Source organism: Uranotaenia lowii, chromosome 2 (genome assembly GCF_029784155.1).
Source record: "Uranotaenia lowii strain MFRU-FL chromosome 2, ASM2978415v1, whole genome shotgun sequence".
NCBI lineage: Eukaryota > Metazoa > Arthropoda > Insecta > Diptera > Culicidae > Uranotaenia > Uranotaenia lowii.
Genome location: NC_073692.1, coordinates 372,779,720 through 372,799,456, shown reverse-complemented (window position 1 = coordinate 372,799,456; position 19,737 = coordinate 372,779,720). Strand labels below are relative to the sequence as shown.

General features: G+C 32.1%; 1 protein-coding gene across 14 annotated transcripts in view; it reads left to right on the top strand.

The window, feature by feature from the left end:
- The window catches only part of LOC129749354 (probable phospholipid-transporting ATPase IA), a 267,863-nt gene that overhangs the window by 233,652 nt on the left and 14,474 nt on the right, over positions 1-19,737 (top strand). For 9 of the 14 annotated variants that reach the window (XM_055744302.1, XM_055744305.1, XM_055744313.1 and 6 more), the window contains one exon: positions 2,529-2,620. The exons of 1 other annotated variant lie outside the window; for it this stretch is intronic. In XM_055744302.1, coding sequence (XP_055600277.1) covers positions 2,529-2,620 — 92 coding nt within the window. Of the gene's footprint in view, positions 1-508; positions 541-2,528; positions 2,621-19,737 lie in introns of those variants that run through there. 4 more of the 14 variants (XM_055744304.1, XM_055744306.1, XR_008738026.1 and 1 more) reach the window with 3 other exon arrangements.

Genomic DNA, 19,737 nt, shown 5'->3' with positions numbered 1-19,737 from the left:
CAATTTAGATTTTTATATTGTTAGGTGATGAAAAAAAAATCTTCCTTTAAAGTTGCAATAAAAAAAACATTCCGAAACAGCACTTTTTCACTTGATTCAATTGGCATCTATCAGGAATGAGTTTTTTTTTCATAGAACGTAGATTCGAATCGAAAACTCCTCCCCTTTTCCCTCGAAGACTCCTTAGAATAGTTAGCTGTACAGCCCAAATCAAGTATTATATCACAAAATGCAATCTGCCTCCCCTTTCCAGCAAACAAAAGTACCTGATGTGTAAAAGACCCAGTTAGATCAGTTAAAACTTGGCAATCGACCCCAAAAACTCCCCCTTAAAATCACACGATCCACCAACTATCACTATCACATTTTACATTTTTTTTCAATTACAAAATTACTAATTTGGACTCCAAACCCCCAAACAACAACAGTGTAGTGGTTTATTAAACTCCCTCAAAACAGCAGCCGCAAAACACCCTTAACTTTAAACTACTTTTCCGATTTTCTTCAGAACTATGCATGCCCTTGGATCAATTATCAGGTGTAAGTAAAACAAACACTACCAATGGTGACTTGAAGAGTGATTTGAACAAAGAGAAACAAAAACCGGAACACGGAAATGGTATTTCTAGCTATAAACAAACGAAACGATAGTACAACTGTTTAGGATTATGTTAAAATCAGAAAATATCTATCAATTTAAACTAGCCTAATTAAACTAATCAATCGACCTCATCGAATTCCGTCAGTGAAGAAACACATTGGTGCTCAAATCTAGATAGCGATAATTGGATTTTTTAGATACCTACTTATCTACCTATAAATAATCATAAAAAACACAAAACGAACTGTTTCCGAAAGTCACCATTTGTAAAATATAACATCACGTATCTTAACTTTCAAAATGTTACAACTGCCACATGACTCACATAAAATCCAAATAATGAAATGTAAAGTTAAACAAAAAAAACTCACAAAAAGTTTTTAAACTGGACACACGTCAATTAGTTTTGCACTTGTTCATCACGTTCACAGTTGTTGAAAATATAAAAATAGTTAACACTAACACCAACCCACAAACACACTAACACACCTTTCCTAGAGACGAAAAGTATTTAGAAAAATCTCAATAAAACTCTAGCTAATCACCAATAACCAAACTGGATGCGTTGTGTACCCGTGTATGTGTTTTGCACCCTCGAAACCCCCAAAATAGAAATCCCTCTGTCAAAAAAATAAATGTAACCCGTGTCAAAATAAAAAAAAACCTGTGCTTACAACTGTATGCTTAGCGAAAACCCCCACCCCAGTTTTGAATCTATATTTTTCGATAATTTCGACCACCACCACCAAAAATCTGTCTACTAGTTTGTACTACTGTCTCTCTGTCTCTTTCTACCTCTGTCTCTAACTATCTGTCTCTGTGTCTGTGTGATCATCGTTGTTGAATTTTTCGTGAAATTAATGTATAAAAATGTCACATAAATTGCAACATGTCTCTGTTTTTATTTCCCTTTTTTTTACTGTGCTTTTGTTTGATTCTTAAATTTAATTGTATAATTTTTGCAAAAAACATATTCTTGGTGATGGATTCGATAACAATAAAAATTGAAAGAAAAAATAAGAATTTTAAAACCACCATGATGGGTCAACTGGTAAATCGGCATATACAAATTGCCTAGGACGTGCCAGATGAGGGTTCAAATCTCACCAGCGGGTGAGGTTTTTTTTTATTTCCACATATAAACCTTTTTCGGTGTTTACGAGTTTTCCGAAAAGTTTCGATCCAAGGATATGTCTTTTAATTTTTTTTTAAGAATGTGCAACATTCCCAATGTACATACACGTAAAAGAAGTTTAAAATCTTTTGGCACCACTGTCACGATATATAACTTGTATTGTAATGCTTTTGGCGAGCCGTACTTTTAGACACCCTGTTCAAAGTAAGCTTCTAACGGTGTGAAACAAACGTATGTTGAATAAGATGCACTGCTTGGAAGTGTTGCCATCACTTGATGTCAGTATACCTGAATGTATCTTTTAGTTTTGCGTCTGTTTGTAACACTTTTTTGTTTTGTAGATTTTTTTTTTAAATTGTGTGATTTTTAGTATTTTTATTGGTTTTGATTTTCTAAATTTTTCTCGGGGTTCTGATCTACTAGCTCAAAGACTACTTGAATCGATCATCTCCGAACTAGTTGGACTCTAAACTGTACTAACTCATCCTATTACGAACACCTATTTAGAGTTGAATTGGTACTTCAGCCATACCTCAGGCCCGTAGCTTAAACTGTTTTACCTACTAACTACTCTATAGTAACTAGACACTCAGTCACAAAATCAATCAAGCTGCCTATCCCAACTGTATTCGAGAGTATTGTTCATTTCAACGAGCCAACTTCTCTGACTGCCTGTCCAAAAACAATGAAACCCGATTGTATAAACAACAAAAAAACCCCAATCAACGTCTACGACGGCATCCCTCTTCTCTCTCTCTATTGGGTTCGATTCCTTCGATCTCTTCTTTGCAGATTAACCGAAACTGCCCGTCTGCTGCGGAATGTACGGAGAGTCTTTACCGGCCGATCGCACACAACCGAAAACAAAGAACTAGAACTGAAGCGTGAGTAGTCCCCCTTGGAGTAATGGTTTTGTTTTTTTTTTTTGTTTTTTTCCTCTCTCTCTTTGTCGTTTTGTCTGGTGCAACTTATCCCAAAAAACACCTACTAAAGACTAAAGACAGATTAGAATAACAGCAAATAGAATCCAGATTTTTTTTGTTCTCTCTTTCTCTTAACGAAATATCTTCGCTTCCCGTAGAAAGACGAACGCCATTTTGTTCAGCCGAATGACGCGCTTTTGACGCCGTGTAGCCAGAAGAAAAATGGCACGCACACTGACCGAAGAAGACACATTTTTTTTCAATCAATTATGAGATTTAATAACATGAGCAGTAACTTGGGATCAGGTCAAAAAATTTGTAAAAAAATTGCAATAGAGGTTACAGTAGAGGAAAATCTACAGAAATGTATGGATAAGTGTTGGTGACATTTATCATATTTTTGGTAAAGGGTATGTTAGTGTGCGTGCCATTTTTTTTAGATTATTTTTTCTGTTTTTTTCTTCAAGTCTTCTCATGAACTTTGCTCGACTGCTCGGCGTAACGACTTCTCAACAGATCTTTTTTGTATTAAAAAGTTCAGTAGGCTCAATTTTAGTGTACAGTTTATTTAACTTTTACTTTTTTTCGAATAATTGGTTTTGTTACAATTTTTGCTTCAAATAGCCACACCTATCCATATAAATAATACGGTTCAATCGTGTTTGTAAAACAGCACTTATTGTTGAACTTTTGTGGTATATTCTGAGCTTCAAGTTAGTTGTAGATTGTAAGCTAGCTTTCATTCCATTTTATGTTTTGGGGCTCATCAGGCAAGAATATGATGTATTTTTTTAATAAATTATATAATTTTATAAATAAGTTTTCGAACATCAGAACTAACCAGTTCGAAGTGGTAAGATGATACTCTGTTGTAAGGCCTGTCCCGACTTAAAAAGCATCACGGGAAAAACGCTGTTGAAAATAGAATAGTTGACTAAATTTTTAGACAAAGAAATATGCCGCATTCAAGAGATTGAAATCAAGAGAGAATTTTTTGCATTTGGAGTGGTAATGATCAAAATTCCAAAACTGCTTCACAAATTGCATTTTCACTCTCTCTGAGCACTGGTTTCTCTCATTTGAACTCAAACCTTCTAATTTTCTCTAACAAATTACCACAAATTCAATCATTGGCTGCACAATTTGTGTGATCATTGACGAATTTTCTCCCTTCATTTCAGTTCCCCGGCCGCATTAGTGAGCTTTGGGCATAATTATTTCATTCAAATTGAATACCATATTTGTACAATCGCATTTTCAGCTTAATACCATTCATAAAATTTTGTACAACCTTTGGCTGCAGCTTTTTCGGTAAAGAAACTAATTTTTATTCATTTCTTCCTCAGGATTAAGCTCCTCAAGATATTTTCGAAGTGTTTACTTCAAATTAACACAGAATTTTTCGATGGATCTTAAGTTCCGTTGCACTTATCAACAGATTTTAAATCGCATTTTAAACTTCCGAAAAACCTTTGAAGATTATTTTCATTTGGTTTGGAAGCCTCAATATAAAATTTTTAATCCAATTTTTTTTTTTTGATTTGCTAAAAAAAAGCGAATAAATCCGGGCAAAATCCAGGCGACCGGCCGGGCCGGACTATGTTCAAAGTTTGTATTAAATATCAGGGCAAACCCGGATAAAACCGGGCAATCTGGCAACCTTAATTTAGAGGATTCATGTCCTTGGGTACAAAAGTGATCACCTTGGGTCCAGATAAAAGTTGCCGGAGTCACAGAAAAATCTATAATTTCACAGAATTTTGAACAAATTTTTAGAACAGTGTCATAGAACACAGAATTTTGAAAATATTTACAGATTTCACAGAATTTTAGAGGGGGCGGTTTGTATTAGATTCTACAAATTAAAAAAAAAAATCAGCCAATAAAAACAACTTTAACAGTATCTAGCGAAAAAAGATAAATTTTGAAAGTGTGAAAGAAGTTGCTGCACAGTGCTACTTCTCCTCCATTTTCATTTTATTAAACTAAATTAGAGGTACTACAGTAAGGTTTTTTTACACTGATATACGTACCGCGTAAAAAAAACCGTATTTATTCCCGAAAACCGTGTAAAAAAAGACCATTCAAATTCTGCAGCTCTAAAGTTCTGACACTTAAGACCTGAGACCTGAGACCTGAGACTTGAGACTTGAGACCTGAAAATGTAGACTAGAGACATGAGACCTGAGATCTGAGACCTGAGACTTGAGATTTTAGACATGACACCTGAGACCTGATTCCAGGGACCGGAGATCTGAGACATGAGACCTGAGACCTGAAGAATGAGACCTGAGACCTGAGACTAAAAACCTAAGACGAGACCTGAAACTTAAGACCTGAGACATGGAATATGAGACCTGAGACATGAGACTTGAGACTTAAGACATGGCACCTGATACCTGAGACCTGAGACATGAGACATGAGAAATGAGACATGAGACATGAACCATGAGATCTGAGACAAGAGACATAAAACATTAAAAATAAGACATGAGACCTGAGACATGAGACCTGAGACATGAGACCTGAGACATGAGACCTGAGACCTGAGACCTGAGACCTGAGACCTGACACATGAGACATGAGACATAAAACATGAGACATAAGACATGAGACCTGAGGCATGAGACAAGAGCCATGGAACATTAGATCTGAGACATGAGACTTTAGACCTGAGACAAGCTTCTAGTGTTATTACCGCTAGGCATAAGTTTAGCTCCGATTTCAACTTGCGACCCTTGTCTCAGGTTCCAGGTCTCAGGTTCTAGGTTTCAGGTCTTAGATCTCAGGTCTCATGTCTTGTGTCTCAGATCTTAGGTCTCATATCTCAGGTCTCAAGTCTCAGGCCTCAGGTTCTTAGTCTCAGAGCTAAGATTTACCCAACTTCGAAAAGATTCTAAGTGTTTTCCTTTGAAACGGACTTAGAATATTTTCTCTCAAAAACCGTGTTAATTCCCAAAAACCGTGTTAAAATGCCGTGTAAATAAACCGCGTAAAAAACCGTGTAAAAAAACTTTGATGTATTTAGGAAAATTTCAAAATTAGACAAAAAAAATCGAACTTCTTTACCCATTTCCTATATAAACTTATTTCGATATTGTACTTTGATACAACTTCAATGTGCGAATAAAATATGTTGATTAAAAGATGATTTTCGATTTTCGAATCTCTCCTAATAAATGTAAGTTTATTATGAAAGTTATACAGTTGTTGTTCAAAACAAGATAATTTCAAAATAAAGGTTGGATATTTTATTTTTTTGGAGTTTTTTATATCTGCGTAAGGTAAAAACAAGGCAATTTTTATGAATCTCATTTTTTGACTTTTGGTTCGAAATACCAAAGGTTTTGAAACTGTTTTCAAAACTTTGATATATTGTTATAAGTGTTCTGATTTTTTTTTTTGAATAGTTATTCGGTAACATCGTGTTGTTGTTATCAATCCTGAAATTCAATGAGAAATTAATGCATTGTGGTCGAAGTATTTATTTCATAATAGAAATTTGAATCTAAAATAAAATTGTAAAACGTGATTCTGATATCTGGATCATTTGGAACTTATCTTTCATTGATTTGTCCTTGAATTTTAAGTTGTTATACTAATTTTTTAACAAAATTTTATCGAGAACGAATAAAATGACAATTTTTCTTCGTTTCGAATAGTTACAAATTAGGAACAAAGAATGTATAATTAAAGTAAAAATTGTATTTTTCAATATTGATCACATTATTCCCATTTATTTCAAAAGAATTTTTAAGATATAAATTTAAAAAACCATAAAATATGGGATCAATTTCTGATTGCACAAGGCAACAAAATTCACATTTTTTTTCAATTATAAAATAAGGTTTAAATCAAAGGTAAACTTTTTTGATGATTGTGAGTAATTTGGACTTCTTTTGACTGTTTTTTTTTATTTCTTCCCAATTAAACAAAAATTCAGGAATTTGATAAATTTATATTAATTAAAAAAAACTTAAATATTTTTGAAGCAGATTCAACAAAGTTATTAAATAAATTTATATCTTTAATATAAACATCATTTTAACGCCCTTTTGTTATATCTGAAACTAGAAAATCTGGGCAAAAATAAGATCCTTCATTAGTTAACACTAGAAAGACCGCACCAGTCAAAATGACTGGTTGGACACTTTGTTTGTTGAATATCTTTTGCATACTTCGCTTTAAAAATTCGCAAAAAATACGACTTTTCATGAATTTTGATTCTCTACAAAACTGTGTATTTTTTATTTCACTAGCTCTTTTAGTAAGCGAGAAAAATTTCGCCATGGACACTCGGACCGTGACCAGTCAAAATGACTGGTAAAATTCACAACCCTATAACTCAAACAAGATAAATTTTTTTCGCTTGCTTTTGGTTTCATTTGCAAGCTACATTCAAGACAATGTGTCCTGGTTGGATTATGGTGGGCAGAAGTGTGTCATTCGTTATGAAATTATTGATTTTCGATGCGAAGTCGTGAAGATTTGAAGAAAAAGTTATCGGATTGGCCGCTGTGTGGCGCTTCAAGCACTTGACTCCCAATTTTTTTGGTCTGTTTTGTTGCTCAACTATAATCAAACTTTCTGTCAAAATTTGGCGAAATTTCATCAAGATTTGTAAAAGTTATGTTAGATTTAATACATGTCCATTAGACCGCTGCAAAAAATGACTTTTTGCTCCCATATGTTTTTTTGATGCCTTTTGGGTCACCAAGCATCAGTGTAAAATTTGAGATGATTTGGTTGATTCCTGAGTTAGCGCAACGCGATTCAATTTTGTATGGAAATTTGTATGGGAGAAGAAATTTTTGCACATTAAATCATCCAGAAAATTCAAATAAGCTTGAAATGAAGTCGGTCTTTAATTTTTAGTTTTGACTATTCTTAAGCTTCATTTTTTGCTTACATGACAAGCAGCTAAGAATTTCATGAAAAAAGTTATAACCATTTCAAAATAAAAAATCTGAATCCTTTGAAAAGTATTCAAAAAATGGCAGACTTTGCTTGCTGTTGCTGTTAATATTTGCATGAAATGTTTTTGCAAAGACTTTATATGTCAATAAATTCTCTGGCAATGCAAAGCAGTTTTTTGAGATTTTTTATTTCCGTCATACTGTTATACAGCTTTCAAACAAGCAATGAAAAACGATATGATTAAAAAAATGAATTTTAAAAACAAAATTTTTATAAAACATTGAATATCTTTCCTGGGGTACAATTTAGGTTTGTGCTTTGTTCACATGAAATGTACTGCAAGAATCAAGGAACATTTTTCATCCAAAGTTTTATTTTTTGGAACTTTAAGAACATCTCTGGCGATTTTTGAATGAAAAATTTTGTTTTCCCATACAAATTTCCATACAAAATTAAAACTCGTTGCGCTAATTCAGGACTGGATGGATCGCTTCCAAAAATTTTATTGCTATTTCTGGCAGCAAAAACAACCAAAAAAAGTTATGGGAGGTGTAAAAATTTAAGAATTTGAAATTTTCATACAAAGCTTGCAGCGGTCTAATGTCCATTCGAGTAAACGAGTAGTTTTAGGTGATAAATATGTTTTATACTAAACTATAATGAGTAAAATTTTTATGAATTGAGTACTTATTTATTCAAATTTGAAGACGTCAGCTATGAAACTGAATAATTAAAATGATATTTCAACATGGGTGCACGATACATTCTTATATGTTGGTCATCCACCATGGGTGCACGGATTCACCGCAGTTTCTGCCCAAGTATGTATTCACTTGCATTCTTAGATTATTAGGCTCGACAAATTTCCAATGCAAGTTCACTTACAGGTATTCCGGCACCCGTGTATATACCTGGCAAGCTGGCAACTGATTGAACATTCTTATTATAAGAGGAAACACATCTTACCTGTCGGCAAATTATGGGGTGTGAACCCAAGAATTTTCTTGCCGATACAAGGAATCGAACCCAGTACGCCTGGCATACCTATACCAGACTCGCGCCAGCCTATCTGATAGACCCCATCGGATACGGATATTTCAACATGAGTGCACGGAATGGCTGCAAATTCACCGTTATAAATTATATAGAGTGAAATAGTTTTCAACTTGCTTCAGAACACAACATATTTTTGAGTTAGACATGATAGGTATTTGAAATGCAATATTTGTCAATTTAAAACTTTTAAGGAAAAACAAATCAACGTGTACATTTGACAATGTTGATTCATTATTTTTATCTTCACTGTTTTCCGTCGCACGACATAACTTGATTTATATAATCCCTAAAACTCACTCGGTCCATGGTAAGCGTTTTCCAATTTCTTGGATGTTGATCAGATCCTATCAGATAAATGTACGATTGCAAAAACCTGTTTTGTAATAAAAATAAATAAATTTATTATTTCACGATAAAATTGAAATATTTGTTTTCCAGGAATGAAAAATCGGAACTTTAAATAAAAATCGTTATTCAAATCATTATGTCTGAACACGAAAGACATGGTTTCGACTTTGGTTTAGATAAGATTTATTAAAATGCTTTTCAAAAATTTGCAAAAAGCCTAATATTTGATTAAAACGCGGTGAATCAGTGCACCCATAGTGAAAAACCATGTATATAACACAAATTTTTATTTGAATCTATGAAAGTCTTTATTCTTTACCTTCAGCATGCACAAAAAAAGATTTTGGATGAATAGCGGTGAATCCGTGCACCCATGGTAAATTGCTCTATTTATAGAAAAAATATGCTTCAAAACCTACAATATCAGGTATAATTTATAGACAATGTGTTGAAAAATTTCAGAGCTATGGATGCTAGAAAATATCTACTAAAACAAAATTGAAGTGAAACCGTGCACCCATGGTCAATATCCATAGCCGTCTAACATGATTTTATAATTAGATTAATAATGTGTTTTAATTTTTTGGTTATTATTTGAAATATTCATTTTATGACATACACGCATTCGTCAACTATGCCAAAATGAGGTGATTCCGTGCACCCATGGTGAAAAAATATTTCCATTATATAACAAAAATGATATCGAATAAATAACAAAACAATTTCAAAAGAAAAAAGTTTGAAATATTATGATAGAAAAAATTTCACCCCGATCACCCCCCCCCCCCCCCCCCCTCTCATAGGACCGCGCCTGGTTAAAGGATAGTAAAAAATTCAAAATCAGTTTTTAGTTTTTATGCAGGTTTATAAGTTTAACATAAGGGTTGCCAGAGGGCCCGGTTTTGCCCGGATATAAAATATAAAATTTGGGAACCGTCCGGCCCGGCCCGGTTGCCTGGATTAAATTGAAAATTGCCCGGATTTTGCTCGTATTTATTAACTTTATTTTACAAATCAAACAAAAAAAAATTATTGTGCTGTAAAAATTTTCAATTAATGCTTTTAAAACGAAATTTTTTCAAACAAATTTTATAAAAATAATCATGAAAGTTTTTTGGAAACATTAAAAATGATTTTAAATCTGTCGATAAATTTTGATAAAAAAAAATTGTTTTAATTTTTTTTTTTTGTAAAATGATTTCTGGATTTCGACAAAATCTGCCCGGATATTGCCCGGATTTTTGTTCGTCAATATTGTAATTGAATGCCCGGATTTAGCCAGGTTTTTATATAAAATTTGTCTGGATTTGTCGGGCCCGGAAGCGTGCTGAAAAAATTCTGGCAACCTTTGTTGATGATAATATCAATGATTGACTGACAATAATTGATCAATATTTAAATTTCCACGAGATAAAATTTGTCAAAATATTCGAATCCATGGCGACCAAATCTTTCGGTTCGACGTCTGCTTTGCAAAAGCTGCATTTTTTCATACATGTTGAGAAATATGAAAAACGGGAAACAATATTTCAATTATGATTTTAGAATTTAAAACGAACACACTACCTGTGCCTGTGTTATAACTGATTTAGAGAGATTTTAGCGTCCTGAACTCGAATCTTTTGTCAGATTTTGTCTATCACATCAAGGATTAAGATTTCGCCAAGATATTCTAGTTTCAGCTATACAACGCATTGAAAAAGAATTGGAGAAATTTGGTTACATAATATTACAATTCTTACGAATATCACTAAAGAATGGTTTTAGGTATTTTATTTTGAAGATTTCAATTCATTTAGCCACTTTGTTTAAGACAGCAAATCGATTTGATACTTTTAAAAATATCTAAGATTAAACTTTAAGCCCTGGAAGCCAAAGGGGTATAAGTGCATAGCAACTAATTTCGAGAAGATATGCTTCTAAGTTGTTGTGTTTGTCCATTATTTATATATTTTTCGAAAATTTGTATTTTTTTCGAAAGTAAAAGTATGTAGATAAAATTCTCAAAATCTGTATAAATCACCTAATATAGTTTGAAACATGAAAAATCGTTTGGCATCATAAGCTACAAATCGATCATTTTTGCACTTATACCCCCCTGGCTCTGAGGGTTTTATTAAGTTCAAAACTTACTGGATATTTTGTAAAATTTCCTGTATTTTACAGAATTGGAAAAAATAAACCAAATGATAACTTTTCTAATTTCTTTCTTAGTAGTTAAAATACCTGCGGTCTACGGGAAAGTCGATCATTAAATTAAAACCTCAATTTTCAGAAGTCCTACGCTTCTGAAGTGGCTATTGGAAAATTGATCAATTCTATACAAAATTTGACTGCAATTTCAATTTCTTAATATAACGGCAATTTAAATAACCTTTTTTCTTGTTCACCGACTAGGAATTTTTTCAACCGACAATTGAACAAATACACAGTCTACAATACATTTCAAACTATCTTTATGCAAATTTTCATCAAACAAATATTCATTGGGTTATTTTCTACCGCATTTTTCCGGTGATGCAATTTGGATCGGGGCAGGCATTTCTTGGAGAAGGGTGTGTCAAATTGCAACTTTTCACGATTTTCAAAAACGCTGTAGTCTAAAAAGATTCCTTTTTGGTCGAAACGAACGACAGACTTTTTGCAGATTTACAAAATAAGATTTAGGTACCCGGGGTTCGAATTAAAATTTTGCATGAAAAAACGCGGGAATTTTTGCGTTCGTGTCCCTTTTTTGGTTTTTCTTAAATATTTTGTTCTCACGCAAGGAAAATGCAATTCCAATTTTCAATATATAGAGCCAACTTGAAAATTATATCTAGCTACAGCTTTGCCGAAGAAGGCAAAGCGGTAGGAGTAACGAGAAAATAGTTATAACGCCCAAACAGAGCCGTTTTTTTTTTCAGGAAAAGAATATAGGCAACACTGACAGTTTTTCCTTACAATTTTCAGAAATATTATTTAACATCAAAGTTGTTGATTTTTGAGTCTAAAAATATTCTGACGAAATAATCTACATTTAATTCCCTATAATTTGCAAAAAAGTTAGGGTTACCAGAAATTAACAGTTAAATCAAGTATAACTGTTTATTTATCTTCACATTTTGATGATTAACAAATATGATCTTGCAGTTATTTGTACAAATCACATTTTGAATAAAGTTTAAGCATTTCCACCACTTTTGGGTGCCATTCATGAATTATTGGAATTTAAAGTTAACCCACTTTTTTATTTCAATGGAATTCCAGCATGTTTTAAATCAGTGGTTTTTAAACTTTTCCCACTCACCGCCTCTTTCGCTTTATTTTGGAGCTCCAAAAAAAATCTAAAAAAAAAAACCAAAACGCTGAATGGAATCGTCAAAAACCATAAGCTTGTTGTAAAACAAAACTAAAATTTCTATCAAATTATTATCAATATTGCATTAAAAGCATTACATTTTTCCAAATGAATTCTAATTTCGTTAACATTCAAACAGCAGAACAAACGTTTGAGACATTGCTAAAATTATTTGCCAAAATTTCCCCCTCCTCTCTGACATTCTGAATTTTGTTGAAAAATTCTACTTTCAAATAAAACGATTATTTTCAAACTTAAAAAAAAACTACAAATCATTGAAAAAGTTTCTCGGCGATTTCAGTCTCAAAAAATCATAAAACGATATTTATTTAACTACATCCGACGTTTCGGCATGTTTATTTTTCCTTTATCAAGGAATAGTAATTTTTCGTTTTAATTGTCCAGAATGTTTTTTGAATCTATGAAACTGTCTTGAAGAAAAAGTCGTCTCGTTGTTGGCTGAGCGTATGGAAATCTATTGCAAACTAATGATGTTTTCGTTTGGTGATACTTTTTAAAAAAATAACTTTTTGAAATATTAATAAGAAATGAGAACTTTTTGGTTCGAACAGGAAAACCAAAAAGTTCTAATTTCTTAATAATATTTCAAAAAGTTTTTTTTAAGTATCACCAAACGAAAACCACTGGTTAACGAAAGAACGAACAGGAAAACCAAAAAGTTCTCATTTCTTAAAAATATTTTCAAAAAGATTAAAAATTACTATTCCTTGATAAAGGCAAAATAAACAAGCCGAAACGTCGCATGTAGTAAATAAATATCGTTTTATGATTTTTTGAGACTGAAATCGCCGAGAAACTTTTTCAACATTACTGGACCAGTCGATAGGAAATTTAAATAAAACTACAAATCTTCAGAATGCTGGATAAAAAGGAACGTAAAATATGATAAGTTACGTTGCTTCATCAAAAAGATCATATATCATATATAGATCAAATCATATAATGTTTTATATTGATTTTTCAAACATAATTTTTTGAGGAAACTAAAATTATTTTTGGAGTAAAATAGATTTGTTGAAAAAAATTAAAGGACGAATGATAATCAAAATAATTTCAAAAGGACAAGGTACACTGAAATCGGTTCGAATTTCCAATTTTCGATACTTAATCGTCAAATGTACGGATTAGTGTTTTTACTTTAATATTCGGCTGAAAAAATACTTCACTAGCTTCCTGAATAATTCAATTCATTATTAAATTAGTATTCAATTTTTTTAATTTTAAATCCATTCATTCTGAGAATTTCGGATATTGATAAAAAAAATCAGCTGGTGCCTAGATACTGACTTCAAGAATCATTGAATTTAAAAAAAAATCTATCAAAGCTGTGACGCCTTTTCGCAGTTTTTTTGAAAACCTTTTTAACCTAGCAAATATTTTAAGTCTGCAATATTTACAAGAAAATTTTCAAGCATTGCCATCCAAATTCATGCCTTTTGTTAAACCCAAAATCAAAATAAACAAGCAAAATAAACAAACAAAATGATGGAGTCTGTGAAATTGTAAAAATAATCATCTTATCCCTAACTTTAATTTGGTATTAAGTTCTGCAATTCAATTTCATTGCTGTCCATTAGACTTACTCGTTGTCATTATAATTCTACGTTGTTTCGTTATTGTGACATTATGAATTTTGATATGACTTCATCGCCCCCCTGAGCTTGTCCAAAGCCCCCCAAATTTCAAACCGGCGCTCGCCGCCCCCTGGATGCTCTAAACATCTCCCAGGGGGTGGTAGGGACCACTTTGAAAACCACTGTTTTAAATCTGTTAAATTAAACCTCGTTATGAAACTTCTCACTAAAAAGGTAACACTCAATATGTTTAATTTGACTCAATATGACTTAAGAAGTTAGGACAGAAATTTAGACAAACGCTGAATAATTCGTGAATTTCAGATTAAAATTCATATTTCTAGTATTTCAATTGTATCATAAACCTAATGTTTCGTGTTTTTTACATATTTATTAATCTCACAAATATATATTCTGGAAACTAATTTTCCGGAACCGTTGAACCCCCAGCTTGAACTTGAAATGCTTTAATCAGATTTGTTTGTTTTAGTTATTTTATCTCCACTGAACACAATGATATCCGTTGCAGAAATGTTGTACATTTTGATGCATAACTGTTATTTTGTAAACACACAAGAAAAGGTAGATGCCAGTAAACAAACCACACAATCGATCAGCGTAGCAACAAAAACACAACCGCACCTGCCAATATGCTCACATCAACTATGGGTTTACGTACTTCGTAGGGGAAAATAAAGCTTTCTCACGCGACTCAAATTCAACACCATTCCCCGATAAAAAAACAAAATCACCCTTCCCACATTTATGTATCGTACCACACATGTTTGTAGCTTTGGCGGTCAATCAATGTTGCTTACAAAACATCCAAACATCAGTAGTAACTTCATCATATCGGCTGTGTGAAGGATGACAGGAGAAGGTGGAGAAATCATTACCCATCAAAAAATCACCTTTCATCAACATTCACGTGTCACATGCATACTTTATGCAGGAGCAGCAGCCATCACAGTTCGATGAATCGATAAATGTCAGAATACCTAAATATTCATACCAATGAATCTGCGCACACGAGGTCGATACGATTGCCAACCCTGGAATAGCAAAGTCATTTTATGATTAACTTAACCGTGTTATGAATTCACTGAAAAAAAAACAAAATTTGATGAAAAAATGAAAGCTTCCTTAAGGACGTAGTTTTAGACCGCTGAAGTTCTTACCTCAAAGAAGCCTACAAACTTTGGAATTCTCCTGATGAACTTCAACTCATCCAAGATGGCAATTAGAACTGAGTTTTTTAGGTCAAATAAACTCCATTTTGGTTCAAAACTAATTCATATTTTTTTGCAGAATTTTAAAGAAACGTATGTTTTTTATTGGTATTGAAGGCAGTTCAAATAACCCGGCCACTTTGCCAGTTACAAACGAGACTTTTCTTGACAAATTTATTCGTAGATATTTTCCTTCGAATTCAGTATTGCGGGTTTAATTAAACTGCCTTGAATGCCAAAATACATGGTTAAATACAGGTTATAACTCGGTTATCTGAAGAGATATTTCGATAAAGTCGTTTATCAGGAAAAAAAATCAGGAATAAAAAAAAATTGTAAAACACGCTAAAAGAAAAATCATGTTCGTTTTTCAAAACAAAATTTTAAATTTTTCTTAAGCTAAAATTTATTTATGTAAACGTTACTTAAAAATTAAAATTCATGGATGATTTTTGAACCAAAACGAAGCTTTTCAGATCTCAAGGTTTTTGATAAATTCGAAAATGATCTCAAATCGACTCAGTCTAATGGCAATGGAATTACATTCGTATAACACACCCTTGTGTTCAATGAATAGTACAATAGAAATTGATTAACGTTTTAGACAACATGACTAGTCAGCTATTTGTCAACAGAGCCTTGGCCTAACACATCGGTGTTTGTTCGCCTCGGACTTAATGAGTGGATTAATAATTGATTCTAACCTTTTCCCCTGGCTCAGGCCGAGAGTTTTCTAATTGAAAATCCTTCAACGTGGTCAGCTGTTTTCCATCGGGGGAGTGACGTTCCATTTCCGGGTTACAATTTCCAACCGGAAGGAATGTTAAAAGTGTTTCGAATATAGCTGTATGACTGTAATGATGTTTATGTTGAAAAATGGAACCGTAATCTGTTTGCTCTGTTGTCTGGCCACAAATTCTTTTTTTTTCTGGAATTGATTGATAGTGTACAACTTGTCCTTGACTGATTTATTTAGAAATCATTTGTTTACTGAAGACACTATTCCAAAGCAAATTAGTCATTCCCGATATGTTTGTCAACTTTCGACAGTTCTGGCAAATTTATTTCCAAAATTTATTATACAGAGGTCTATATAAAAACCTTTGATTTCGTTATTTTCATAACCATCAATATAAATCATGAAGAACGAAAGTATAAAATTATTTCATAGTCAAAAAATTCAAATCTGCATTCAAATTGCTCAGCTATACATAATCAAATTGAAATTTTTCAAGTTATGATTGCCGAGTAAAAACTAATTACTCAATTTAGAAAATAGTTAGGGTTAGGGTAGTTAGAATGAGGATACTTGATCTCTGGGGATATTGATCCCTTAGCTATATCTCGAAACTGGAATGACTTACAAGGATCAAATGTTCTAGAAAAATGTGCCTAATGGAGCAAAACAACTATGATATAAGCTCAAAAAATTCTAACAAAATAAAGTTTTGAGTTATTGAACTTTGTTTGAAAAATTTCACAAAATGCGACTTGAAGATCTTTTTTTATCACTTTAAAATGTGTCTGATATGGAATAATAAAAACAAAAATATATATTCCAATACATAAATCGTTAGAGTGGGTTTATGGATTCAATTGATCCCTAGAGTTCAAAAAGGTTTTTTTTTCTTCTTAAAGGTCGTTATCATTGCTGATTACAAGGCTACGATTATTTATCCAATATCTGATATTTATACAATAATTGTCCAGCAAAATGGGCTAAGGAAGTTGATTTTCTCTTAAATTCAGTAAAATAGCGCCCTAAAGTATGCAAAGACACTGGGGTTGAGACATAGATTTGGAATTTTCTTCTTCTGACATTTATAAATTGTGAAATGAGAAAAAAAACAAGACCATAATAGTCAATTTACATTCTTTTTTGAAATGGGGGACTAGGGCCCCCGGAATGAAGTATCCTTCAATAAAGGATCAAGTCTCCCTAAATTAAAAAAAAATATCGCATTTTTTTACTTCCACGTAAATGCTTCTAGTTCATTTACGGGTTCATATATCGTTCCAACTTTTGGAGCATATAAACTTGAAATTATACGCTGTCAAAAAATGCAAAAGACGGCGAGTTGCTATTTTTTCCAAAAAGATATGATAATAATAAGAAAAGCGGATCAAGTATCCCCATTCTCCCCTATCTATTATAATTCCGTTTCCAATGAAGATTTATTGATTCTTCATTTCTTGTGATAACCAATTGTGATTACATAAATCTGCTTTCGAAATGTGTATAAGTTAAATTTAAATTAACAACACTGACCATACTGACTTGACACAGACGACAGAAAATGCCTATCCCAGTTAGAAAGTTCCACCCAACTCACATGAAATAGGCTATTTCTACGATACAATCGAGCTAAACAGGTACATTTTTCCTACAGGGCATTTGTGAAATTTTGCAGGTTCGCAATACCGACGCCACCTATCGTCGACATTGCGAACCTGCAAAATTGACAAAAAAAAATAGCCAGAAAATAGTCGATTTTTTGTTCTAATTGTCATGTCAGTGTGATTAATGTTAACAACATCAATCTCAAAAGTGAAAGAAAGATAAAAAACTTGAATTATTAGTTTTAAAACTTAGCCTTCGTCCGCTCTTGAGTGTCAATAAGACACAATTGAAAGGTTGGCGGCTTGTTAATTTATTCGAGTGCATTCAAATAAAAAAAAATCCTGGACTCACCTCGAAAGCCCAGGAAAACAAACTTCTTAATTTTAGACCTTGAGTGTGAACTTTACATTCCTCGCTTAAAATCGCCATATCTTTCTTGTTTTTTAACCGATTTTTACAAATTTATAGTTTTGGAAACCTCTAACCTGGAAATAGAAGCAATACACGGTGTGTTTATTGAACATGTTTGAAAGAAGAAAAAATAGTAACTTTAATTTTTTCAGAAATGGGAGATTTAGCCTTTTCAGGCAAAATAAAATATTTGGTCGGTGAGTGTCATACAATCTGTTATTTTTTTTTTCAAGGTTTGCTGTTCATATCAATAAATTTTCATCTGTTAAATCATTCCAGTGCAATGGAATAGCAATATTGTTCTTTAATTTTTTTTTTTATTTCAGTTTTTGTCATTCTGAAACACAAAATAATTTAAACGCCTGGAAAGTTTAGTGATCTGGATTTCATTAAAAACTTTTTTTTATATGAACATTTTAATTAAAGTTTATTATTTGGAATATCCTTGTTATAATTGGTGTTTTCAGAATGTAACATGAATTTATATTCATATATTCATTCATCTTGAAAAACTTATTCTGGTTAAACAAAATTCTAAAATACATGAATAACATCTATCCACATCTTTTGATTGGTTTCCACAGAAATATTAAAAATCATTTCTTTTTCAACTTGTTCTTTGAAATAATTTCAAAATATTTGTAGGCTCAGATGCGTATGGATACGCACTTTAGAACAAAAATTTAAAAAAAATCTCGTTCATGGCATTTTTGAATTTTGTTTACCTCAGATTAAATTTAAACTAAATCTCAGCAGACCATTTATCAAAAAAAAAATTCAAAATAAAATGTTGGTGAAAGTAAAAAAACTTGCACTGAAATCCGGCGAATGAATTTTCTATCAATCATTTGAACTTTAATTTTGCGTAAAAAATGATGTACTGTTGATATTTTTGCATTTATGATCCACAAAACGATGAACAACTAAGTTTTTCAGGAGAAATTTTAATTTCATCGACGGTTTTAGATCATATTTATGCATTTTAAAATTTTAAGTTTTTATGGATTTCTGTGGTTAATTCAAGCCAATGATTTCTAGAGGTTTTTACCACATGTTTTACTGTAACATTAATGCTTCATTAATGTTCTTTCAAATAATAAAGAAGAACTGCAGTGTACGGTAGAATCAATTAAACTAAGTAATGAACAACACATGGTAAATCAAACATGCTTCAAGCTAATTTGCTATCGATCATTTGCAATTCACTTTTGTCAACAATATTGTTTGATTTTTGTAAATTTAAAATCGACAAAAAGATAGAAATGCATTTTTTTTAAACTACAAATTTATCACAGTTTTAGACTTCTTAAAAACTTTAAAGATCAATTTCAAAACAAGAATTCAAGAGGTTATTGATAATATACCTAGTAGGTTGAAAACTGTAGAAGCTAAGATTGTTTAACCTTAACAGTAATGCTCTTTGAATAAAATTAAAGAATCACAGTGTACAGCAGGGTCACTAAAATCGGGCTAAAAAAAATTAAAATAAATCGTTCAATAAAACACTCCTGGCTTAAATGATCATTGTATCAAAAGAAAGTAACATGCAAAATTTAAGCTAGATTGAACAGCTAGTAGCTATTTGAAGCTACTGGAGCGGCTTTGGTGGTGAATTAATTAAAAAGTACAGTTTTTACACCACTATTCTACATTTTTGTGGCCATGATCTTAAAAAATTTCAAAAAAATATATACTTAAGTGCAACGTATAGCTTTTATCTTTAGCTTTTTTGGACACTAAGTGAAGAATATTTTTAAGTATTCTGTAAAAAATATAGCTAACTTCAGCTTTTTCAGGCACTAAGTGAATTTTTCTTTGAGCACTTAATAACTGCCTTACAG